The sequence below is a fragment of the Ctenopharyngodon idella genome, chromosome 14 (genome assembly GCF_019924925.1).
Source record: "Ctenopharyngodon idella isolate HZGC_01 chromosome 14, HZGC01, whole genome shotgun sequence".
NCBI classification, from domain to species: domain Eukaryota; kingdom Metazoa; phylum Chordata; class Actinopteri; order Cypriniformes; family Xenocyprididae; genus Ctenopharyngodon; species Ctenopharyngodon idella.
Window position 1 is genome coordinate 16,084,828 of NC_067233.1, and position 21,133 is coordinate 16,105,960.

The 21,133-nt window shown below is 35.8% G+C and overlaps 1 protein-coding gene across 8 annotated transcripts in view; it reads right to left on the reverse strand.

Annotated features, from left to right (window-relative positions):
• Positions 1-21,133, reverse strand: part of rapgef2b (Rap guanine nucleotide exchange factor 2b) — a 120,339-nt gene that overhangs the window by 68,084 nt on the left and 31,122 nt on the right. For all 8 annotated transcript variants that reach the window (XM_051918343.1, XM_051918338.1, XM_051918341.1 and 5 more), the window contains exons 2-4: positions 16,011-16,081; positions 13,322-13,378; positions 3,667-3,750 (exon numbers count right to left, since the gene is read on the reverse strand). In XM_051918343.1, the coding sequence (XP_051774303.1) occupies positions 3,667-3,750; positions 13,322-13,378; positions 16,011-16,081 (212 nt within the window). The remainder of the gene's footprint in view (positions 1-3,666; positions 3,751-13,321; positions 13,379-16,010; positions 16,082-21,133) is intronic.

Consider the following 21,133-nt stretch of genomic DNA (forward strand, 5'->3'; position numbering starts at 1 on the left):
GACATATTCCCATTGCAAGCCAAATCTAAAGCATCTCTGTCAAGTGTTTTTGTAAAGCTTGCTATGCTTTTAAATTCCATCCAGTCAAAATGTTTCTTTCTCTATGTTCTTGCTACAGTTAGCTGCTTCATTTCTGTCATATTAAGTTTTATGCAACAGCTATGTTATATTGTGCCAAACAAAATGCTGATACTTGAAAATGCTGATAGTCTTTGTTTGCATATGTGGCCTTTCTAAAGTAGTCAGCTTATGCTAAATTATGATTTTTGGATTAGGTTACAGATTACATGTCAAGGTCAGAAATTAAAAAAATAGTTCACCCAAAATTCTGTCATTATAAAGATATGTTTATGGTACTTTCTGAAGCTCGTAGACAATACCCATCTACTACCACTGGGGAAAACAACAACCAAGACATTCAAAATGTCTCCTTTTATGTTCCACAGAAGAAAGAAAATCATACCCGTTTGGAACAACATGAGGGGTTTGAGAAAATGTTGACAATTTAAATTTTGGGTTGAACTAACCCTTTAAACAGAACTTGAAACAAAAAAGCCACCAAAAGTGACAAAATTTTACAGAAATGTAAATGCTAAGACAAAAAAAAACACCCTCATAATAAATTTACAAATTCATTTTTTTATTCGTAACTTCTGATATATTATTTTACAAATTCATTTTATTGTAACTTATTTATTTATTAAAATTTTAAAACTCATCTCACTAATCTAATTATTTAAATTATTTCAAGACCCCCTGTGGTGAAAAAGGTTTTTTTTTTTATGTTGTTTATATGTCTATGTGGTGTTTTTAATATGCTTTAAGACAAATCACATGCAAATTCATCAGTCAAGACCATCGCTGAGTATTTTCACCTTAAAACTGCAGTGAACCAAAGACAGTCTCAAAAACGCGGTTTGAAATCGGCAGTGTTCCTTATGTCACAAACTACCTTGTAACCAATCCCGTGAACGTGTGGGGCAGGCTTTAGCATATCATTAACCATGCTTCGAAACGGGGGTCAAAGATTTTTCTGTTGATATGATATATATCGAGTATATATGAGATACATAGCAAGTGTTTTATGTTTATGATGTATATTACGGTATTATGAGGATACCGATTTTTAGAAGGCAGTTGAGATGGCGAAGGGGAACATGGTTTGTGTAACATTAGCAACACATTACTAGCTGTTTGATGACATAGTCAAGCAAAAGGATAATCATATCAATTACCTTTACGTGTCCAACGTTGTAGAGAGCAAAACATAAAATGCATTACCATTCTGATACATCAACTTATAGACGGATCCTGTGTAACTCACTCTTCCTTTTCTTTTAAATCAGTTTCTGGTTGAAACATATATGACTGAATTAAACCAGTATTTCCACTTGCCATTGGACATTTACTACAGTAAAGTTGACCGAGTGGATCAGGTATTCTGAGCTCGTGTGATTGAGTGGAGGCGGAGACTAATTTGCATATTCATGTTTCTACGTATACTAAATGAAGCAAGGGTGTAGAGTTACATTCAAGCTATTTTAAAGTCCCCCTGTAGTGAAAATCAAGTTTTTAAATGTTAGGGTTTATAAGTCTATGTGGTGTTTAGGGATGCACCGATCCGTCTTTTTTGCTTCCGATACCGATTCCGATACCTGGGATTCAGTATCAGCCGATACCGATCCGATATTCAAGTAATAATAAAAAAAGTGCTAAATTACCTAATAAACTGTATGCCTCACTGTGTGGAAGAAACTGGAATCATTCTTTTGTGCAAGGTATCAGGCTTGACTTAAACATTACTTTCCTAACTTTGTAAAACAAAATAATAAACAGACACAAATGTAGTGAATTATTTATTAAATAATTGTGCATCAGTGCAACAACTGTAAATAAACCAATAGCTTCACTAGCTTGGTAGACATTCAAAATAAACAGGAGTCCAGCTGATTCCTTCATCCATGACTCATAGCTTGTTTTTCATGAATGTTTGAGTCATACATGACATAAACTAAATATATTTATTTATAAATCTAGGCAATACTATAAAATTAAAAGACATTTCTTTTAAATTTATAGCAGATTTTTTTTTCATGAGGCAGCAACATATGATAGATAGGACAGAACAAAAAAAAGCTATTAACAATCTTTCATTGCGCAAAAGTATTATAATATGAACGGCTCCCATACAGAGCGGCACAAAGCACTTATGCGCATCCCGTGTGCAGAATGATGCGCTTGAAGCATCATGGAGTCACAGCGCGCAGTGGCAGCGCTCCGCATTGAAAAGTTCAAAGCACAAAGTGAAGATATATTGATGTGTATTGTATTACCGGTATCGTTATCTACACATGAAGTATAATAATAGAAACATTGATTCATCTTGGAGAGAGTTTCATTGTGTTGACTGTCGTAACCGAACGCGACACGCAGTTTGAATGCTGAATGGAGAATGACTGACTGCCGCAGCGGAGGGAGGCATTTACGTGAACTTTAGGCTAATTTAACAACTTAAATATTTGTCTGTACCTAAAATTAAACTATGGAATGGCTTTAGAACACTTGGAATATAGTGCACGGAAACTTTATGGTGCTTTTTAATGTTTTTGTGCCTTTTGTGGAGCTTAACAATAACACAGAATAGTACACGCACAATATCGGATTTGGATCAGGTCCCATCCGGCCGATACCCGATCCGGCAAAAATGCCAGTATCGGAGCCGATACCCGGTCTGAGTATCGGACCGGTGCATCCTTAGTGGTGTTTTAATGTGTTTTAAGAAAAACCATGTGCAAATTCAACACCACTGCTAAGTATTTTCTCCTTAAAACTGCAGTGAACCAAAAACAGTCTCGAAAATGTGGTTTAAAATAGCTGGTGTTTCTGATGTCACAAACTACCTTGTAACCAATCACATCAACGTGTCATCGTCAACAAGCGTATCTCTGAGCTGGTGTAAGCGAGTGGAGGTAGGGCTAATTTGCGTATTCATAAAACCGTGTATACTAAATGAGGCAAGGGTGTAGAGTTACATTCAAGCTATTTTAAGGCATGTTTTTTTTTTTTCAAGGAAAAAACTTTTAAATATGTAATTTTGGTGATCAAAGATGAGTTTTAAGGGATAAAATTATTAACTACAGGGGGACTTTAATGAATTGATCATATTTAAAGAATTTGACAGAATATGACAGCATTTATATGTAATAATAATAATAAAAAAACATGAACACATGATAAAGGTAAAAATGCCCCCACAAATTAAGTCCAAGGGGAAAAAAACATGATTGGGAACTGATGGGGATAAAGTGGCTCTTTAAAGGTATTTTAATTAAATGCTAATTTCATTAAATTGGTCACAGTCACATTTTGGATGTACATTTTGGATGTATTTTCAGTGGCAAACTGGAGTAAAGTCTCTTTAGGAAACTGCCAATGAAAATGCACTGAGAAGAAATGGACATTTAATCTTTTTAAGGTTCAACAAATTTTGTTTATTCAGAATTGTGCTTTACTTTCTTTGTTCCGATTTAGTTGAAGGGAGAAGGAATGGTACCAGGTTAATATGCATGACAAGTTAATGGAGAGGGTATTTTGGGTTTTTTTCCTCTAAAGAAGTGTCTGTAAAAAGTGTGAATGTTTGGTTTTTGATGACATTCAGGGACATACCTGGAGCGCGGCAAGAACATGGACTCTTTGATGAAGACTGATCCAGAGAGCAAAATGTACCAGCATGTGCCAATGTCATCGGGACTGTAAGAGAGAGAAAAAGAGAGGAAGATGAAGAAACATCATTCAGAGCCCAACAGGAAACAAAACATGCTTATTTCTAACATGTGGTCTGGTTTGCTGTATGGTTAGAGAAAAAGCAGCTGACAAAGACACACATAACATCGACGCTTAATGTAAACACTCTGTCATCATTTTTTGTTCTGTGATAGACTCCTGTGTGCAAACAAAAGATGACATTAGGAGATTCCCAGAGGAAAGCAGTGGACAGAGCGATCAAACGGCCAACAAACCATCTCTCTTGCTCCTGTAAATGATGCCAGTTGAAATGTGACTGCTTGATTTATGTGTGTGTGTAGGAAATAACACACTGACACACAATCCTCACTCCTTTTTTTCAGGTCATAGAGCAGTCAGGAACGTTAGACATCTTCTGAGGCACGCTGGGTCGACGCCAAAGACATCCTTCCAGCTCCCGGCGAGCCCAGCTCAATGTCTGCCTATCCAGTAAGTGTTAAAAGTGGGAATGTGAAAAGAGGAGCAATCCAATGAGCAGCGGACATCTTGATCACTGAGTCAGAACAGCCGATACACACTCCAGTGAGATAACATGCCTAAAGCAGTGCTGGGGTTTATGAGCTGATAGACAGTCCTAACATGAAGCAAATAACCCAGCTTTCATGCTACACTGCACACTTTATTATTGCCCATTTTAATATGACTTGTTTTTTCTTTTTATTCGATGTAATATGTTTTTTCTGTGATGAAATTCCTGGTACATCTTCATGTTATCTTATTAGTCAGTCATATAGAGTGCAACATTCCAGTGCTCCAGAAGTAAAAATCCTATTCATTTTCCTCATAGAGGAATTCATTTTTAACAATAACTTATAAAACATAGACGTACTGTAAGCGTCATTCTGCAACATATACACACCGATCAAAATTATGTCACCTTCCTAATATTGTGTTGGTCCCCCTTTTGCTGCCAAAACATCTAGGGAATTTGGAGGCCAAGTCAACACCTCAAACACGTTGTTGTGCTCCTCAAACCATTCCTGAACCATGTTTGCTTTGTGGCAGGGTGCATTATCCTGCTGAAAGAGGTCACAGCCACCAGGGAATACCGATTCCATGAAAGGGTGTACATGGTCTGCAACAATGCTTAGATAGGTGGTACATGTCAAACTAACATCCACATGGATGGCAGGACCTAAGGTTTCCCAGCAGAACATTGCCCAAAGCATCACACATAATCAGTGTTATTCACTTCACCTGTCAGTGATCATAATGTTATGCCTGATCGGAAGTGAGTTCACAGTGAGTACACCCCTCACATTTTTGGAAATATTTTATTATATATTTTCATGTGACTTACAAAAGTAATTACACCCCTAAGTGAAAATGTCCAAATTGGGCCCAAAGTGTCAATATTTTGTGTGGCCACCATTATTTTCCAGCACTGCCTGCACTGCCCTGTCTTTGTACTCCTCACCTGGTTGCCGCCACACACACCACACCTGGTTGACACCATCTGAACCAAATAAGTTTATCTTGGTCTCATCAGACCACAGGACATGGTTCCAGTAATCTATGTCCTTAGTCTGCTTGTCTTCAGCAAACTGTTTGCGGGCTTTCTTGTGCATCATCTTTAGAAGAGGCTTTCTCTCCCCGGTGTCATGTGACAAGCTGTACACCCACTACTTTACATTGTAGCAAAGTGTCATTTCTTCAGTGTTGTCTCATGAAAAGATATAATAAATATTTACAAAAATGTGAGGGGTGTACTTCTGTGAGATACTAATATATATATATATATATAAAAATTCACACACACACACACACACACACACACCAGAGAACTGTAACAGCCGAATTGCACCCAAAAAACTCATTAGTGGTGCTCACTCCCATGAAGCGCAGCGAATCTCAATAGTCAATTGACATCAATAGGGTCAATCTCCCTATGTTATAATACTACTTAAAACTATTGATTTACAGATGCAATGTCATAATGTGTCATTCGCAATGCTTCATGGGATTGTAGTTCTTTCCCTCATTAAAGCTATTAAGTACACAGTCTTGCACCTTTGTCTTTTTGTCCGATTTTCAGATAAATTTTTTCCTTCAAATCAAAGTTGTACTGTAATGTTATTATTCACCTCGTATATGGTTTGGTTCATTGCCTATTACTCTTTAATAAATAATTCTAGACAATGAAAAATATCTATTTCTTAATCTTGGCCTTCATTTATGGCAACACCGTATTTTGGATTGCTCATTTTGTAACGGAAACCGGCGCTATTTTATGTCTCTTGTATCACACCACAGACTGACACTTTTGTTTCATACAAACACAACTAGGGTTGCAAAATTCCGGGAATTTTCAAAGCTGGAAACTTTCCATGGGAATTCACGGGAATATATGGGAATTAACGGGAATTAATGGGAATAAACAGGGAATTTTCAAAATTGCAGGTTAGCCTGTAACAGGGTACTTAAATGTAGTTGAAAAAAAACATCTTGCAGCATAACTTTGGTTAAAACAACCAGATTTAATGCAATTTCAGTTGAATTTTTACCCTGACATTCACACAGCACACTACTTACTGCAGGGCTATTGAGGCCACACCCCCTGCATGCACTGTGCATTCCCCCAGTCCATAACATACACATTTGATCAAAAATACAGAAATACAAAAAAAAAAACAGTAATATTGTGAAATATAACCACAATTTAAAATAATGTTTATTAAAATAGAAAACCATTAAAATATAATTTATTTCTGTGATGCAAAGCTGAATTTTCAGCATCATTACTCCTGTCTTCAGTGTCACATGATCCTTCAGAAGTTATTCTAATATGCTAATTTGATACTCAATTATCAATGTTGGAAACAGTTGCTTAATATTTTTTATAACCTGTGATACTTTTTTTTCAGGATTCTTTGATGAATAAAAATTTAAAGAACAGCATTTATTTAAAATAGAAATCTTTTTTAACAATATACACTACCGGTCAAAATATTGGGCTCAGTAATTTTATTTTATTTTTTTATTTTTTTATTATTTTTTGTTGAAAGAAATTTATACTTTTATTCAGCAAGGATGTGTGAAATTGATAAAAAGTGATATTAAAGTGATATTGTTAGAAAAAAATTCTATTTTGAATAAATGCTGTTCTTTTTAACTTTTTATTCATCAATGAATTCTGAAAAAAGTATTACAGGTTCAAAAAAATATATATATATTAAGCAGCACAACTGTTTCCAACATTGACAATAACTGAGTATCAACTCAGCATTTTAGAATGATTTCTGAAATAAATAACACATAACAATTGCTGCAATAAAAATATTTATTTTACATATTTACTAAATTAGAATTAATTGAATGCGAAAAAGAAATTTCATGTTTTGACCAAACAAATTGTTTATATTTATGTTTGTATATGATACATTTTATATAAATATTATACATTTATATAAATTTCCAATAAATTCCCATAAATTCCTGTTAAGTTTCCAAATTGGAATATTTCCAAAATTCCCCAGGTTAAGTTCCCGTGGAAAGTTTCCGGAAAGTTTCCGCCCCTTTGCAACCCTAAACACAACTGGCATCATCTTGTGTCTATGTTATTGACTGCACTAAAAATAACATCCAGGAACTTCAGTATTAATATTTCTATAATCATTGCCGCCGATAAAAGATCGTAATGTTGTAATGCACTTTTAGCAAAAGATTTACAACAATATACAGGTAAAACTATAAGATAATTTTAACTCAAATGAAATCAGTATTTCACATCCACGTATTTACTTATTTAATGAGAATCTGCATACTGTACATGATCCCTTAATTATTTCACCCATTGAAAAGTCCATATCATTCAATAGAATGGTTTCTTTCATTTTGAGTACAACAAACACTTCTCCAAACTTCTGGATATTTACCTTTAAATGAAAATCCTACACACACACACACACACACACACACACACACACACGCTCCATCGTCTCTATAGCACTAATGATGCAGCTCCTGACTGCTCTCAAATGCAGCACGAGCACTGCTTGCTTTTTTCGTTCTCTTTCTGCATCGCTCCCTTCATCATTGCAGCTTCTGCTCGCTCTTTTAATCGTTTTTCCCGAGCGTGCGCAGACAAAAAAACGAAACACTCAATTATTAATCAGCAGAACGCAAAGAGAGAGAAGGAGAGAGCGGGAATGATGCGAGAGAGGGAGAGCGTGAGGATGTTCTGCACCATCAACGGAGCAGCGCTGACTGAACTGGGTCACTGAAACACTCTTCCAACGCTCATCAAATGCTCATCAAGCACACAGCAACAGCCTCCAGCCCCTCATGAACGACTGGGGAGCAGAAACGAGAGCAGGAAGTCAGGCAAGGTTTGGAGGAACATGGACATGCAATCATCCTTGGGGGTTATTTATCTGCTAATCTTCAGTAAGCCTAAAAAAGGGAACTCTTAATTTATGGTTAAAAAAATTATAATATTAATATTTGCTATAAAAAGGTCATGATTTATATTCAAGTGTTCATGCCTTTACAAACCTATACCATGTAATCCATATTAAAATGTTATAGTTTCTTTAGTTATTGTTGCTATAACAAAATTGACAACTAGGAAATTTTTCCAGTATTTCCAATGTTGATTTATTATGATTTTACAGAATAAACAATAACTGTAGCAGCAGTTTAATGACATTTTGCCAGAAACCATGGTTACTGTGGTAAAGTTTGTGAGGCTGTCACTGGATATTAAAAAACTAAAAGGTAAATGTCAAAGAAAATATGTCTGTTAACTGAAATGAAAATAAAAAATTAATTGGGTGGGGGGGACTGAGGGGGAGCTAAAAGAAAAAAGCTAACTAAACTAAACACCAAAATTAATGTTTGATTCATATATTATATTATAAAGTGTAATATATGTTATACTTGTATTATAAAGTAAACCTTTACAACCAACTTCGTTAAACATAAATGAAGAAAAGTATACCATCTTAAAAGTTTACATTTTATCAGTTAACTTTGACAGCCATAAATTATACACTAAAATAATTCTAAACTAAAATAATATAGTATATTTTTTGTATATTATATACTAAAATAATATAGTAAAATAATAATAATAATAATAATATAATAATATATATATATATATATTTTTTTTTTTTTTTTTTTTTTTAAGTGAACTACTATAAGTAACTAAGTTACTGTTATTATTACAATAATTCCAGTAATATAATATTTAACCACATTATAAAAGTGTTAATATTGTAAAATGTTCCCCAAATGAAAACTGTGTTTATAATCTGTGTTGATGCGCCTACAATTCTGGTCTGAGCTATGCGTTTGTGCCCAGCGACGGCTCTTGGGCTGATGGGAGTCCCAGCAGGAATACAGAGAGAGTGATGGGGAGAGGGAAACCTTCTCTACACCAGCTGGTGGCCATGACTGAATCCTTCTGCTGAGCTGTTTCTCTCTGTGTGTGTGTGTGTGTGTGTGTGTGTGTGTGTGTGTGTGTGTGTGTGTGTGTGTGTGTGTGTGTGTGTGATTTGGGAGGACACAAATTTGTATAACGACATGGGTATATCAACTGGTATTACGACGGACATTTCATGAGTCCTCATATTTAAAATAGCTTTAAAAACATACTAAACAATGTTTTATTAAAAATGTAAAAATGCAGTACGTTTTCTGTGATGGGTAGGTTTAGGGGTAGGGGTAGTGTAGGTGGATAGAATGTACAGTTTGTACAGTATAAAAACCATTACGCCTATGGAATGGCTTCACTTTGATAGCAAAACAAACCTGTGTGTGTGTTTGTGTGTGTGTGTGTGTGTGTGTGTGTGTGTGTGTGTGTGTGTGTATCAGACTAGGGTACAGAATGATGGATCACCCATGCCACTACAGAGCACCACTCCTGCATGCACACACTCACGCATCACATACAGACACAGTTTTATATGAACACTGCATGAGTACTCAAAGTCAACAGCTATTCTTACACACATAAAAGGCTTTTATAGGGTTTTATTTCTATTGAGTGTCTTCAGTACAAAGATGGTGGGATGACAGCAGCCTTACCGGAGTGTGACAGCACAGATGAGCTCAAAGTCATCCTACTGTAAGTCTGACACTGTGCAGTTCCACAAGAAGAAACATTAGTTAAATGGCAAATATATATATATATATATATATATATATATATATATATATATATATATATATATATATATATATATATTTGCCATTTATTTGGAAATATATATATATTTGCCATTTAACTTATATTTAAATCTACTGATCACTGTCAAGAGACAATGCATGTTAAAATACTTTTTTGGTGAATTCTGACTCAAGTTTTTATATATAATGTGCATTCATACAAAATTAAATAAAGTGGGGTCCAAATCTGTGATTTTCTTTCATTTACACCTGAAAAATAAACATTTTAATATACTGAGAAATAGAAGACAAACTTTTGATGTCTAAGAAATATTTAAGATTCTGTACTACTAAGCCACAAATCTAATTTGTGACTCTTAATATGTGAACTCCTTTGTACAAAAGGTCATATCAATCAGAATCTAATTATACAGTGATGTATGATAATATATGTATCGCAATGTGTATCTTATTGTGAGATAGAGTCCTAATGCTACCATTGAAGCAAAAGACAAAGCAAATACTAAAAAATTCTGAAATTTCTGGTCTTTTATGCAATCTGTTGTATCTAATTTATTTGTAATTTAAAAAAAGTATTTTTTAAAAAAGACAAAATTGTTACTATATCGACCACTCAGATATGTCACAGAAAAAAAAAATCTATATCATTCGTCGACTAAAATAGACTAATTACGTCTTCATTTACGATATAAAAACTTACTCAAAAATGCGAGCGTCTATTTCTTGTTTAAGACCATAATTAGCATGAATAGGCAAAAATTCCCTGAGCAAAGTCCCCTGAGGTTTTAAACTTGTTTAACAAATTTAAACATTGCTTAAACATTATTTACAAAAAGTAGAAATCAATGTGCCTCAGTAACGACATTAAAACTTTTATCACTAATATTTTTAGAAGCCCCAGTGTGATTATATTGTCCTCCCGACCTGCTTAAAAACAAGGTATAAAAAGTGCGTCTTTATAGCATCTCGGAAAGCGGCATGTTTGTGTATTTGGCACTAGCGGTTCAGAGGCTGTTGCGGTGGGAGTGGTTTGTTCCTGAGGGAAATCAGCAGCGACACACACAAGTCTGAAGATTATTATTAGTGCAGAGCTTTAAAGCAGGGAGCTGTCTAATAATAAAAAATAAAAAAAACAGTGGAGTGAGTAGCTGAGGTACAGCATCAAGGCTAGTGCAGCAGACACAGTAGAGTGCTATTACTTAAATAGTCTGCCACTGGGAGTTTTGAGAGTGTGTGGATGAAAACAACCAGATAAAACAGAGGACTGACTCACATAGTTATACAAATCCACAACTTATAGATGAACCAAAAATATATGCATTTGCCTGCTAGACACGCCAGACAAACTTGCATTCCAAAAGAATTTTTTATGTCATCTCCACCCTGCAGACAATGAACAGCAGGATGCCGGACAAAGTCTGACTCCTGCTGTTTCCAAACACTCAAGCACTTTCAGTTGTGACTTGCTACAGCCAATCAGGTACAGCCTTCAAAATGAACATGTAATCTGCATTTGTTTTGCCAAATTGTTGTCTAATTCAAGACACAAACCCAGACAGAGCAACAACTAAGTCACACAGAGAAAGCTGCTGCAATATTTCTCTGATCTCAAAAATTCAACATTAACAGGGTCATATATGTTTTTAACCGTTTATTCTTGCCTGGGGCCTAACTCACATGTTTGTTTGTTTATTTGTTCACCAAAAAAGTCAATAATTATGCTTTTCTCTTATTTTAATTGAGCAAAAGTGCTTTGTTCATGCTTACAGGCTTCAAGTTTGCTCTCAGGTCTAATACAAGTTTGCTCAGTGTGTTCGTGTATTCAGTTTTCGGACAACACGGAGACATTTTTGCAGCTTAGTTTCATCAGCTGTCAATTAACTGTATTGAGTTCTGAAAGTGTCAGGTTTGACGTCAATAGTCATGAAACATGCATGAACCGTCATTTGTTGACATTGGTGTCAAAATTGCCAAAACACATATTATTAGGGCTGCGACAATAAATCTATTCATCTCAATTCGTGGATTGAATCTGAGATTTTCCGAATGCATCGCGATTCTCTCTCGAATCGATTCTGAACTTAGTTTTTAACAGCAGATGGTGCTCGAGGCTAGTTTTTAACTGCACACTCAAATGTTCACGAAGAAAGGCGCTGAAGAGCGCTCGTGCATTCAGCTGAGTCTGAGAGAAATGTACTGAGGCAAGATTAATGTAAATGATTAAATACAAAATTAATAGTAGTTATTAAGATTGATGCGGTTTGGAATTGGTAAAATGTGCTTGGAAAAAAAATATGATCAGAAAATCAACTTGCCTAATAATTCTGCACACGGTGTATTATGTTGCCATATTTGAGAATTACAGCGACAGGAAAGATTCAGTGAATAATAACTTAAATTTGTAGTTTTATATGAAAAACAACAGCTAGAATATTTTTTTCAGAATGCAGAATATGTATTTTATTTTATTAAATTATACTTATTTTATTAAAATAATTTAAAATAAATTATAATTATGCATTCTGAAAACTTTTTATTTTTTTTAACTTGGGTGTTGAGAAAAAAAAACAAAAAAACAATTTGATATGCCCAACTCTATCGAACAGTAACCCATATTACATGTAATCAACCGACCTAAAAATGACCTAATTCAACAGCAGTAATTAACAGTTCAGTGCAGCAACTTTCCACTTATATACAGGCACAATAGACTAGATGCTATCAGAGACGATGAGTAAATGAGACATTCCCCTTTATGGACAGGGGGTAGTGACCCACGGAAGGAAGTGCACACACTTCATCTTCCTTCAGGAGAAAAGAAAAATGGAGTGTGAAATTGGAGGGGAGTGTCTGGGTGCACCCAAGGGAATAAGTATATGTGTTTGAGCGTGTGCGTGTGTGTTGGACTCCAGGACCAAAAAAAGCAAGAAGTGATGGGTGTCAGACAATGCCGACACTAACTTCAAACGACGCTGAGAGGATACAAGTGGGAACTTTTTAAAAACATACATGCCATGCTCTTCAGATGAAGGGCAAATCTAAAGTGGGTCAGTGTGTCTTAGATGTTGTAGATCAATAGCTGCTTGTGTATCACCCAGAAACCCTGTATTCCTCATAATGCCATTTTCAGCTACTAGGATACTCATTATAACATGACAGAAGGCTCATGCAGCGCTGAATGTAACACTTTTACTTCAGCGCGTTCACATCTCACCTTTGTAATTTGATTAGACTTTTGAAAAGCGAGCTATATTTATCGGCATGATAAAGTGGCATGATTTTTCGAAGACTATTTGTGGTTATGCATCGCACATCCTACAAAAGCTTACAGAAACATAATGGCTTTAAACAAAGAAATTGGATGGAAAACATGGTTGTTACTCACTAATAGAGCACTTCATTGGCTTCGTGTCTTTCGTAGCGTACGGTTTCACACATTATCCTAAAAAAGACAAAAAAGGGACAAGAGAGAGAGAGCGAGAGAGAGAGAGAGAGAGAGAGAGAGAGAGAGAGAGAGAGAGAGAGAGAAACATAAATCAGTGACATATCCAAACTTAATGGCTCCAAAAGAAACAATGAACCCTCATATTTTTGTCTGCAATTATGAAAAAATAAATAAATAAGGATTTCAGGACCAAAATCTTTGTGGATATTCAGGAGTGGTTGGCATTGTGCTTGAAAAGAAAAACAATACAGGCTGCCTGCTGTTAAGAACAGTACAAGGACGAAACCAAACTTTGTTTGTGGATGACATATTTCCATGTTGGTTTATGCTAGAAGTGCTGTTTAAGCAAACTCGGATGTATTGCCACAGAAAAAAACATTCCAGAGGACAAAAACATTCTTCAAAAGGCATTCCTCAAAGTTCAGCTCAGTTGGAGAGTAGAAAGTTAACCAAGTCCATCCGACACATTCCAGAAGATGTGTACGGACCACTGAAGGGGTGTTGGTGGGCTCAGGTAGGGTATGGACTGTTCTAGAACTGCATTGTCACATAGCAAAGTACTTTAACCCACAAATATGTAAATCCAATGTGTATAAATATGATAACTTGAGAACCTTGAGAAGGCAGTTAAAATGATTTAAGAGTTCAGACATACCTTGGCTTGAGCCAAAACTTATTGCAAAACTAACACTGTTAACACCGTTAATAACTGCTCACAAGATAGAAAAACAAGTATCTTAACTTGCTTAATTAAATGAAAAAAAAAAAAAAAAAACTAAACTAAAACTAAAAGACTTTCAAATCACATGAGCCAATATTTTATTCACAATAGAACATAGATAACAAATGTTTAAAGGGAGAAATTTTACACTTTTATCCACTAAATTAGCTCATTTCAAATTTGATGCCTGCTACAGGTCTCAAAAAAAGTTGGCACAGGGGCAACAAATGGCTGAAAAAGCAAGAAATTTTGAAAAGATTCAGCTGGGAGAACATCTAGCAACTAATTAAGTTAATTGATATCAGGTCTGTAACATGATTAGCTATAAAAGGGATGTCTTAGAGTGGCAGAGTCTCTCAAAAGAAAAGATGATTAAAGATTGTGGAAAATAATGTTCCTCAACGTCAAATTGCAAAGGCTTTGCAAATCTCATCATCTACAGTGCATAACATCATCAAAAGATTCAGAGAAACTGGAGAAATCTCTGTGCCTAAAGGACAAGACCGAAGACCTTTATTGGATCCTCATGGTCTTCGGGCCCTCAGATGACACTGCATCTCTCATCGGCATGATTGTGTCAATGACATTACTAAATGGGCCCAGGAATACTTCCAGAAACCACTGTCGGTAAACACAATCCGCCGTGCCGGATTGTGTTTAATTTCTATTGAGTGTCTTCAGTACAAAGATGGCGGGATTTAGGATATAGGGTTTTATTCAATAGAAATAAAACCCTATAAAAGCCTTTTATGCATGTAAGAATAGCTGTTGACTTTGACTTTGTACCCTAGATTGTGTACAATCTGCAGATGCCAACTAAAGCCTTATCATGCAAAAAGGAAGCCATATGTGAACATGGTCTAGAAGTGTCGTCGTGTCCTGTGGGCCAAGGCTCATTTAAAATGGACTGTTTCAAAGTGGAAAAGTGTTCTATGGTCAGACGAGTCCAAATTCGACATTCTTGTTGGAAATCAGGGACGCCATGTCCTCCGGGCTAAAGAGGAGGGAGACCTTCCAGCGTGTTATCTGCGTTCAGTTCAAAAGCCAACATCTCTGATGGTATGGGGGTGCATAAGTGCATACAGTACAGCTTGCGTGTTTTGGAAGGCACTATGAATACTGAAAGGTATATAAAGGTTTTAGAGCAACATATGCTCTCCTCCAGACGACGTCTATTTCAGGGAAGGCCTTGTGTATTTCAGCAGGACAATGCAAAACCACATACTGCAGCTATTACAACAGCATGGCTTCGTCGTAGAAGAGTCCGGGTGCTGAATTGGCGTGCCTGCAGTCCAGATCTTTCACCTATAGAGAACATTTGGTGCATCATTAAACGAAAAATATGTCAAAGATGACCACGAACTCTTCAGCAGCTGGAAACCTATATCAGGCAAGAATGGGACCAAATTCCAACACCAAAACTCCAGAAACTCATAACCTCGATGCCCAGACGACGTCTTCACACTGTTTTGAAAAGAAGAGGAGATGCTACACCATGGTAAACATGCCCCCGTCCCAACTATTTTGAGACCTGTAGCAGGCATCAAATTTTAAATGAGCTCATTTTGTGCATAAAATTGTAAAATTTCTCAGTTTAAACATTTGTTATGTTATCTATGTTCTATTGTGAATAAAATATTGGCTCATGTGATTTTAAAGTCTTTTAAAAACGTCCCATCATTTTCGGAATTCGGGTTGTAATTAAAGAGAACACTTCAGAATTAGTTTGGTTTGTAATTTGCGCCTATATATGCATACAAACATACATACACACAATATATAATCACTGCTCATCTGTCTAACATTTACACATCTGTATGTATAACCCAGCATCCACCACCTGCTTGACCTGAAAAAACGTGTGCATTTTTTCCCCACCCATTTATTAAATCATTCCTTCAGTTTTACCTCAACTGGTGTTCCCGAAGATTGGACAGCGCCTCCATTCCATGCAAGTAGGAATATACAATCTCCAGGTCCTGCAGGTAAAACAAGAAAGGAAGAGAAAAGATCAAAGACTATTCATCTGTAAAACCACGCACTGTCCCAAAATTCTCAGCACAGGACGAGACGACATTTATTTCATAGAGAAAATGGCTTCGAAACAAATGAAAAAATGCAGTTACAAAACAAACACAAGAAATTTCTATTTAAAAAATGATATATAGAAGACCAGGAGCATGTTTTTTTTTTAAACTCACAGACTACTACATATCTAGACAATGATCTTTTGTTACAAGAAGCATTTATAAGCTTAATGTAACTGTAATTGTAAACGTAACTGACAACAATGTGAAATTTGATAAATTTTCTTCTTCTTTTTTTTTTAACTTTAAGTAGTCAGAGTGATTATAAAAATAAATTACATTAACCTTCATCTCAAATACACATAAATGCAACATCTCAAATTGACTGTAGTTTACACTCATTTGTGATTAAAGCAATTTAGAGTTACAATTGCCCCCATCTCATCTATATCTATTTTAACACTTACTCTTGTATTCTGAAACAGTTTTTGATATCAACTAAATCTCATTTATAGGTGTACAGTACAAAAAGGCTTGGCAAGACACATCTAAACAAACAGGTCCCTAAACAGGTCCTTTCACCAGAGAGAGTCTTGCTCTATCTACAAGTGGTTCTTCAGACAAACCAGTCACAGTGTCCATGTAGCTGAGCACACAGCGCACCCTGTCCCCTTCCACATGCAAAAGAGCACTGACGCCAGAACTGGGCCGCCTTTGTACTCACAAAGGCATGCAAGGATAGCAAAGAGGACAAAAGAGGTTCTGTGCTCGCACACAGACTCACTTGATTATGAACTGAGAGACCCTGTGTGACATAGAACACAAATGCAAACACACAGCTTGCCAAACATTTGCCTTCTGATATAGCACAAGTAAACCTCCAGTCCTCCACCCCTTGTTTTCCTATTAAGACTATGTGATTGATCGATAAATAAGAATGAATACGAGAAAACTGTACTGGTCAGGTGAGATTGGGCCAGAAAAGGATAGATAGTATTTTTGGTCATTTGTTTGTAAACATGGCAAGACGCAGGGGATGAGGGTCCAGACAAGATGAAAGCGGAGGTTTGACCCTAAGAATAAACTGGCCCCCATTGACTTCCATAGTATGATATATATACTTTGAAAGTCAATGGGGACCAGACAGCAATTGTTTGGTTACCAACTTTCTTCAAAATATCTTCTTTTGTGTTTAACAGAACAAAGAAACTCGTACAGTTTTAGAACAATTTGAGGGTGAGTAAATGATGACAGAATTATGAACTATCCCTTTAAATGCCATCTTGTAGGCCGTATGTTTGTTGGAGGGCAGGCAACCGTAAATTTACTCTTATACAAAGATTACAGAGGGCAAGGTCACATGGACAAACTGCAGGCTACTGGAATATAATGGTAACCTCCATCTTTTGCAGTGTCAAAAGAGGCTGATGAAAAGAAAATTATGATGGTTTGTCACCCCCTGCTGTTACTAGCAGTACATGGCATGAAGAAATAGTTAATAAATAACAGACAAACAATAAAAATAAAAACAAATAAACAAAATCAAATAAAACAAAACAGAAAAACAAAGGAGAGCTTATTAATTTTTGGAAATAGTCAAACTTTTTTGTCTATCAACAATTAATAATTTTCCACAATTCACAATCTTATATTAAAGTATTATAAGGCTATATAAAATAAGATTACAATATATGAAGGTAAAAAAACAAACAAACAAACAAAAAAACTATTTTGTTCTTGCTAGATTTATTTAATCTACATATTTATTTAGTTATTTTATTTTCATTTTAGTTTAGTTTTTTTATGATGGCATTATGGTTGCTAAGGTGGTTTGAGTTGATTGATTTAAGCACACTGCTATTGGTCTTCTGGGTGGCTGCTATGGTGTACCGTCCATTTGCTTAGAAACGGGCAAACCTTACTTTTAACAAGTCACACGATTTAAGGCATCATAGCAGTAGCACAAACGATGTGGGACATGCTACACATTACATTTAATGCTTAGAGGTTTGTTCAAATCTATAAAACTAAATAAGAGCAATAGTAATGGTGATGCTTGCTTTAGCAAGCAAAAAATGAACAATAAGGCTGTGACAATGACAAAGGACCTTCTAGCTGGCATGCACTACACAAATCCTCCACTAGATGTCATGCTGGTGTAAGATTTCACTGATTCATGTCCAGGTCTTTCTGCACCTCTTAGCGCCACAACTGGCTGGAATGAAGCTCTACCAGAACACTGTGGCTTTCTTTTTTCCCCCTCAAATATTAGGCTACTTCTAAATTCAACATGGAAAGAATGTGCAGAACCCCATTTTTTCAGTCCCAGTGTCCCCATGAGGAGTTTTCACTCCTTTATGCTCTCTCTCTGCCAGAAGTTCATAATGAGTCCACTACAACTTTGCTCTAAACACACAATGAGAATAAACAGTTTTGAAACAATGAACTTGCATTATCTTAATATGAGAAGAGAATGTTGACATAAATCAGATCTTTGCTATTTTTGCTCAGTTATACATGTGATAAAAGATCCAAATTCATTCAGCTGAAATTAACATTCAGCTAAGTTCACTCAAAAACTGAATGAACAACCATACTGTCAGTTAACATTTTCCACCTCTTTTGTGCTGTATTGTCTTTTTAGACCTGCTTTACAGCAGAAATTAAATTGATTAATTTGATTTTGATTAAGTTTGCAACATTGCAATGTGTTAATTCACGTTAACATTGTGCTAAATCAGTCTAGCAACATGCTAAAACATGCTAGCATTGTGCTAATTCATGCTAAATCATGTTAGAAACATGTTAGCAATGTGATAAAGCATGATAATGTTAAAACATGCTAGCAATGTCTGTCTATCTATCTAACTATCTATCTAAGTTTTCTAAGACTGCATTGCTTTCAAAATCTTCAAACTTTAAGCTTTAAAATGAATTAAACTTTAAAAACTTCATTAGCGATATTTAACAAAATGGGAGTGGTAGCATTACAAAAAAAATAAAAATAAAAAGTCAAATATAAGTGCTTGTGATGATCAATTTTATTGTTTTCAGTTTTAGCAGATTTTAGCCGTTGTTTTTTTTTTTTTTTTAAATCAATATTGGCATGGGAAAAAAAGAACATTTTACTATTGCCATAATAACAAACTGTCTTGATGCTGGGTCTGAATCATTCACACATCGTGGGCACTATTTACTAGTTACTGTTTACACACACAAAGCAAGAGTGAACTGAGAATCTGGAGGAATATTACTACTACAATAACCACCACTTTTTTTTTTTTTTTATCCATTTTTCTTTATTTTACAAAAGGCTGAGCCTCTGGCACAATTTTCCAACAGATGCGAGGTTCACAGTTAAACGCCACTAGGTTTACGCGATCACTTTGTCCTCTCTTTCTGCATTGTGACTGCTTCCTCCCAGAGTGCTTTGTGACAATGGGACCATTGTGTTTTGTGATTGGTCAAACACAAAATGTGAAGCCCAGGGCACTCAGCCTTCAGTGGTTACGCAACTCTCGTGAGAGTCAGTGGGTGCCGTGGTAACAAGCTGAGCGAAAAATACCGCTGAGACCAGGTAGAGTATAATGATGAAACCGGTGAGTTATGCAAACAACAGTAGTTGTTTGACAGCAGCCTTGACTAAAGCCTTTGTGAAACTCAATGAACAAAGCCATGAGACTGTACCTGTACAGCTTATTTTAAGTGTTCTGCACACTCCAGAAAAGAATCTCAGCTATAATACAGCAAATTTGAGACATACAACAAAAGAGAGATTATGGCCAGCCACATTCACGGCAACAGAATACAGTTGTTAGTCCAGTATTTGAGTCCTTAATATGGTTACGTTCACACACAGTTCAGTTATTTACTGGAGTGACAACCACATTTATCTGAAGAAAATAATTCCTTCAATATAACGCTCCATATGTAAGCAATAAGGTATGAGAGGCTGTGCTGTGCTGTGCTGTATAAGTCACGGCTGAAGGGGTTGCAGGCACTCTGCTTCGCGTCGTGCCTAACAACGCCCTTCAGCCATGACTTATTCACGATACAGCACTAGCCTCGAGTACCTTATTGCTTTTATAAAACGATTACCACACAATACAAATATTAAAGCCAAAAATATGTATCAATGCAACTTTCATGAAGTAAACTTTCACTAAAGCCTTCCTTTCACCGGAAAAAATAGTCCCTGACTGTGAACAGCAACAGAAGTTACATTATTACGGCATTAGATGGCAGCAAAGACTGTCTTTATGAGTGTGTCAGTCAGTAGCGAAGACTTTTATATTGAAAAGACTGAATTATTGTGAAAACGGAACAAGATGCAACTGACAAATGCTTTGACTAGCTCTGTCAGTCACAGGAAAACCCCTTAACTGTTAAAAGGACAAGATAATACATCGGACATTTAAACAGATTTTTTTATTGTGAACACAGGACTGACCTGAAGGAAAATGTTAAATCTGAATGCAGGTAATAAACTCGCTCACTCGATTTTGTCTCACAATACTCTTCTACATAATGCAGTAAGCTTAAATGAACTATATCAATTGAGAACAAACAGTTTACGTTGCTAAGAGTGGTTGCTAAGGGTGTTGTGTAGTGATACACAGAACCGTTGGGTGAAGCGGTCATAGTCGTGTTTTATCGTGAATAAAACACAGCTATTGACCAATCAGAATCAAGGAGAAGAACTAACCGTTTTATGAAATTCTTTATTAATTATCAAATATGTTTTGATTGGTTGTTTTGTGTCATTTTTTTACTTTTAGTGTGGACAAACAATTTGGAAGCTTTCTTGCACTGGAAACATGTTAGATGTGGTGGTCAAGAAATAGTTATATTATTAAATAAAACATTATTTACTCCTCCTCATGTCATTCAAAACCTGTATGACAAAACTATTTTTTAAGACTATCCTGGCCATTCTTTTTCATTAGACTGGGGAACTGGTGAATAAAGACCACAATGACAAAATAAAAACATAAATTGAAAAAA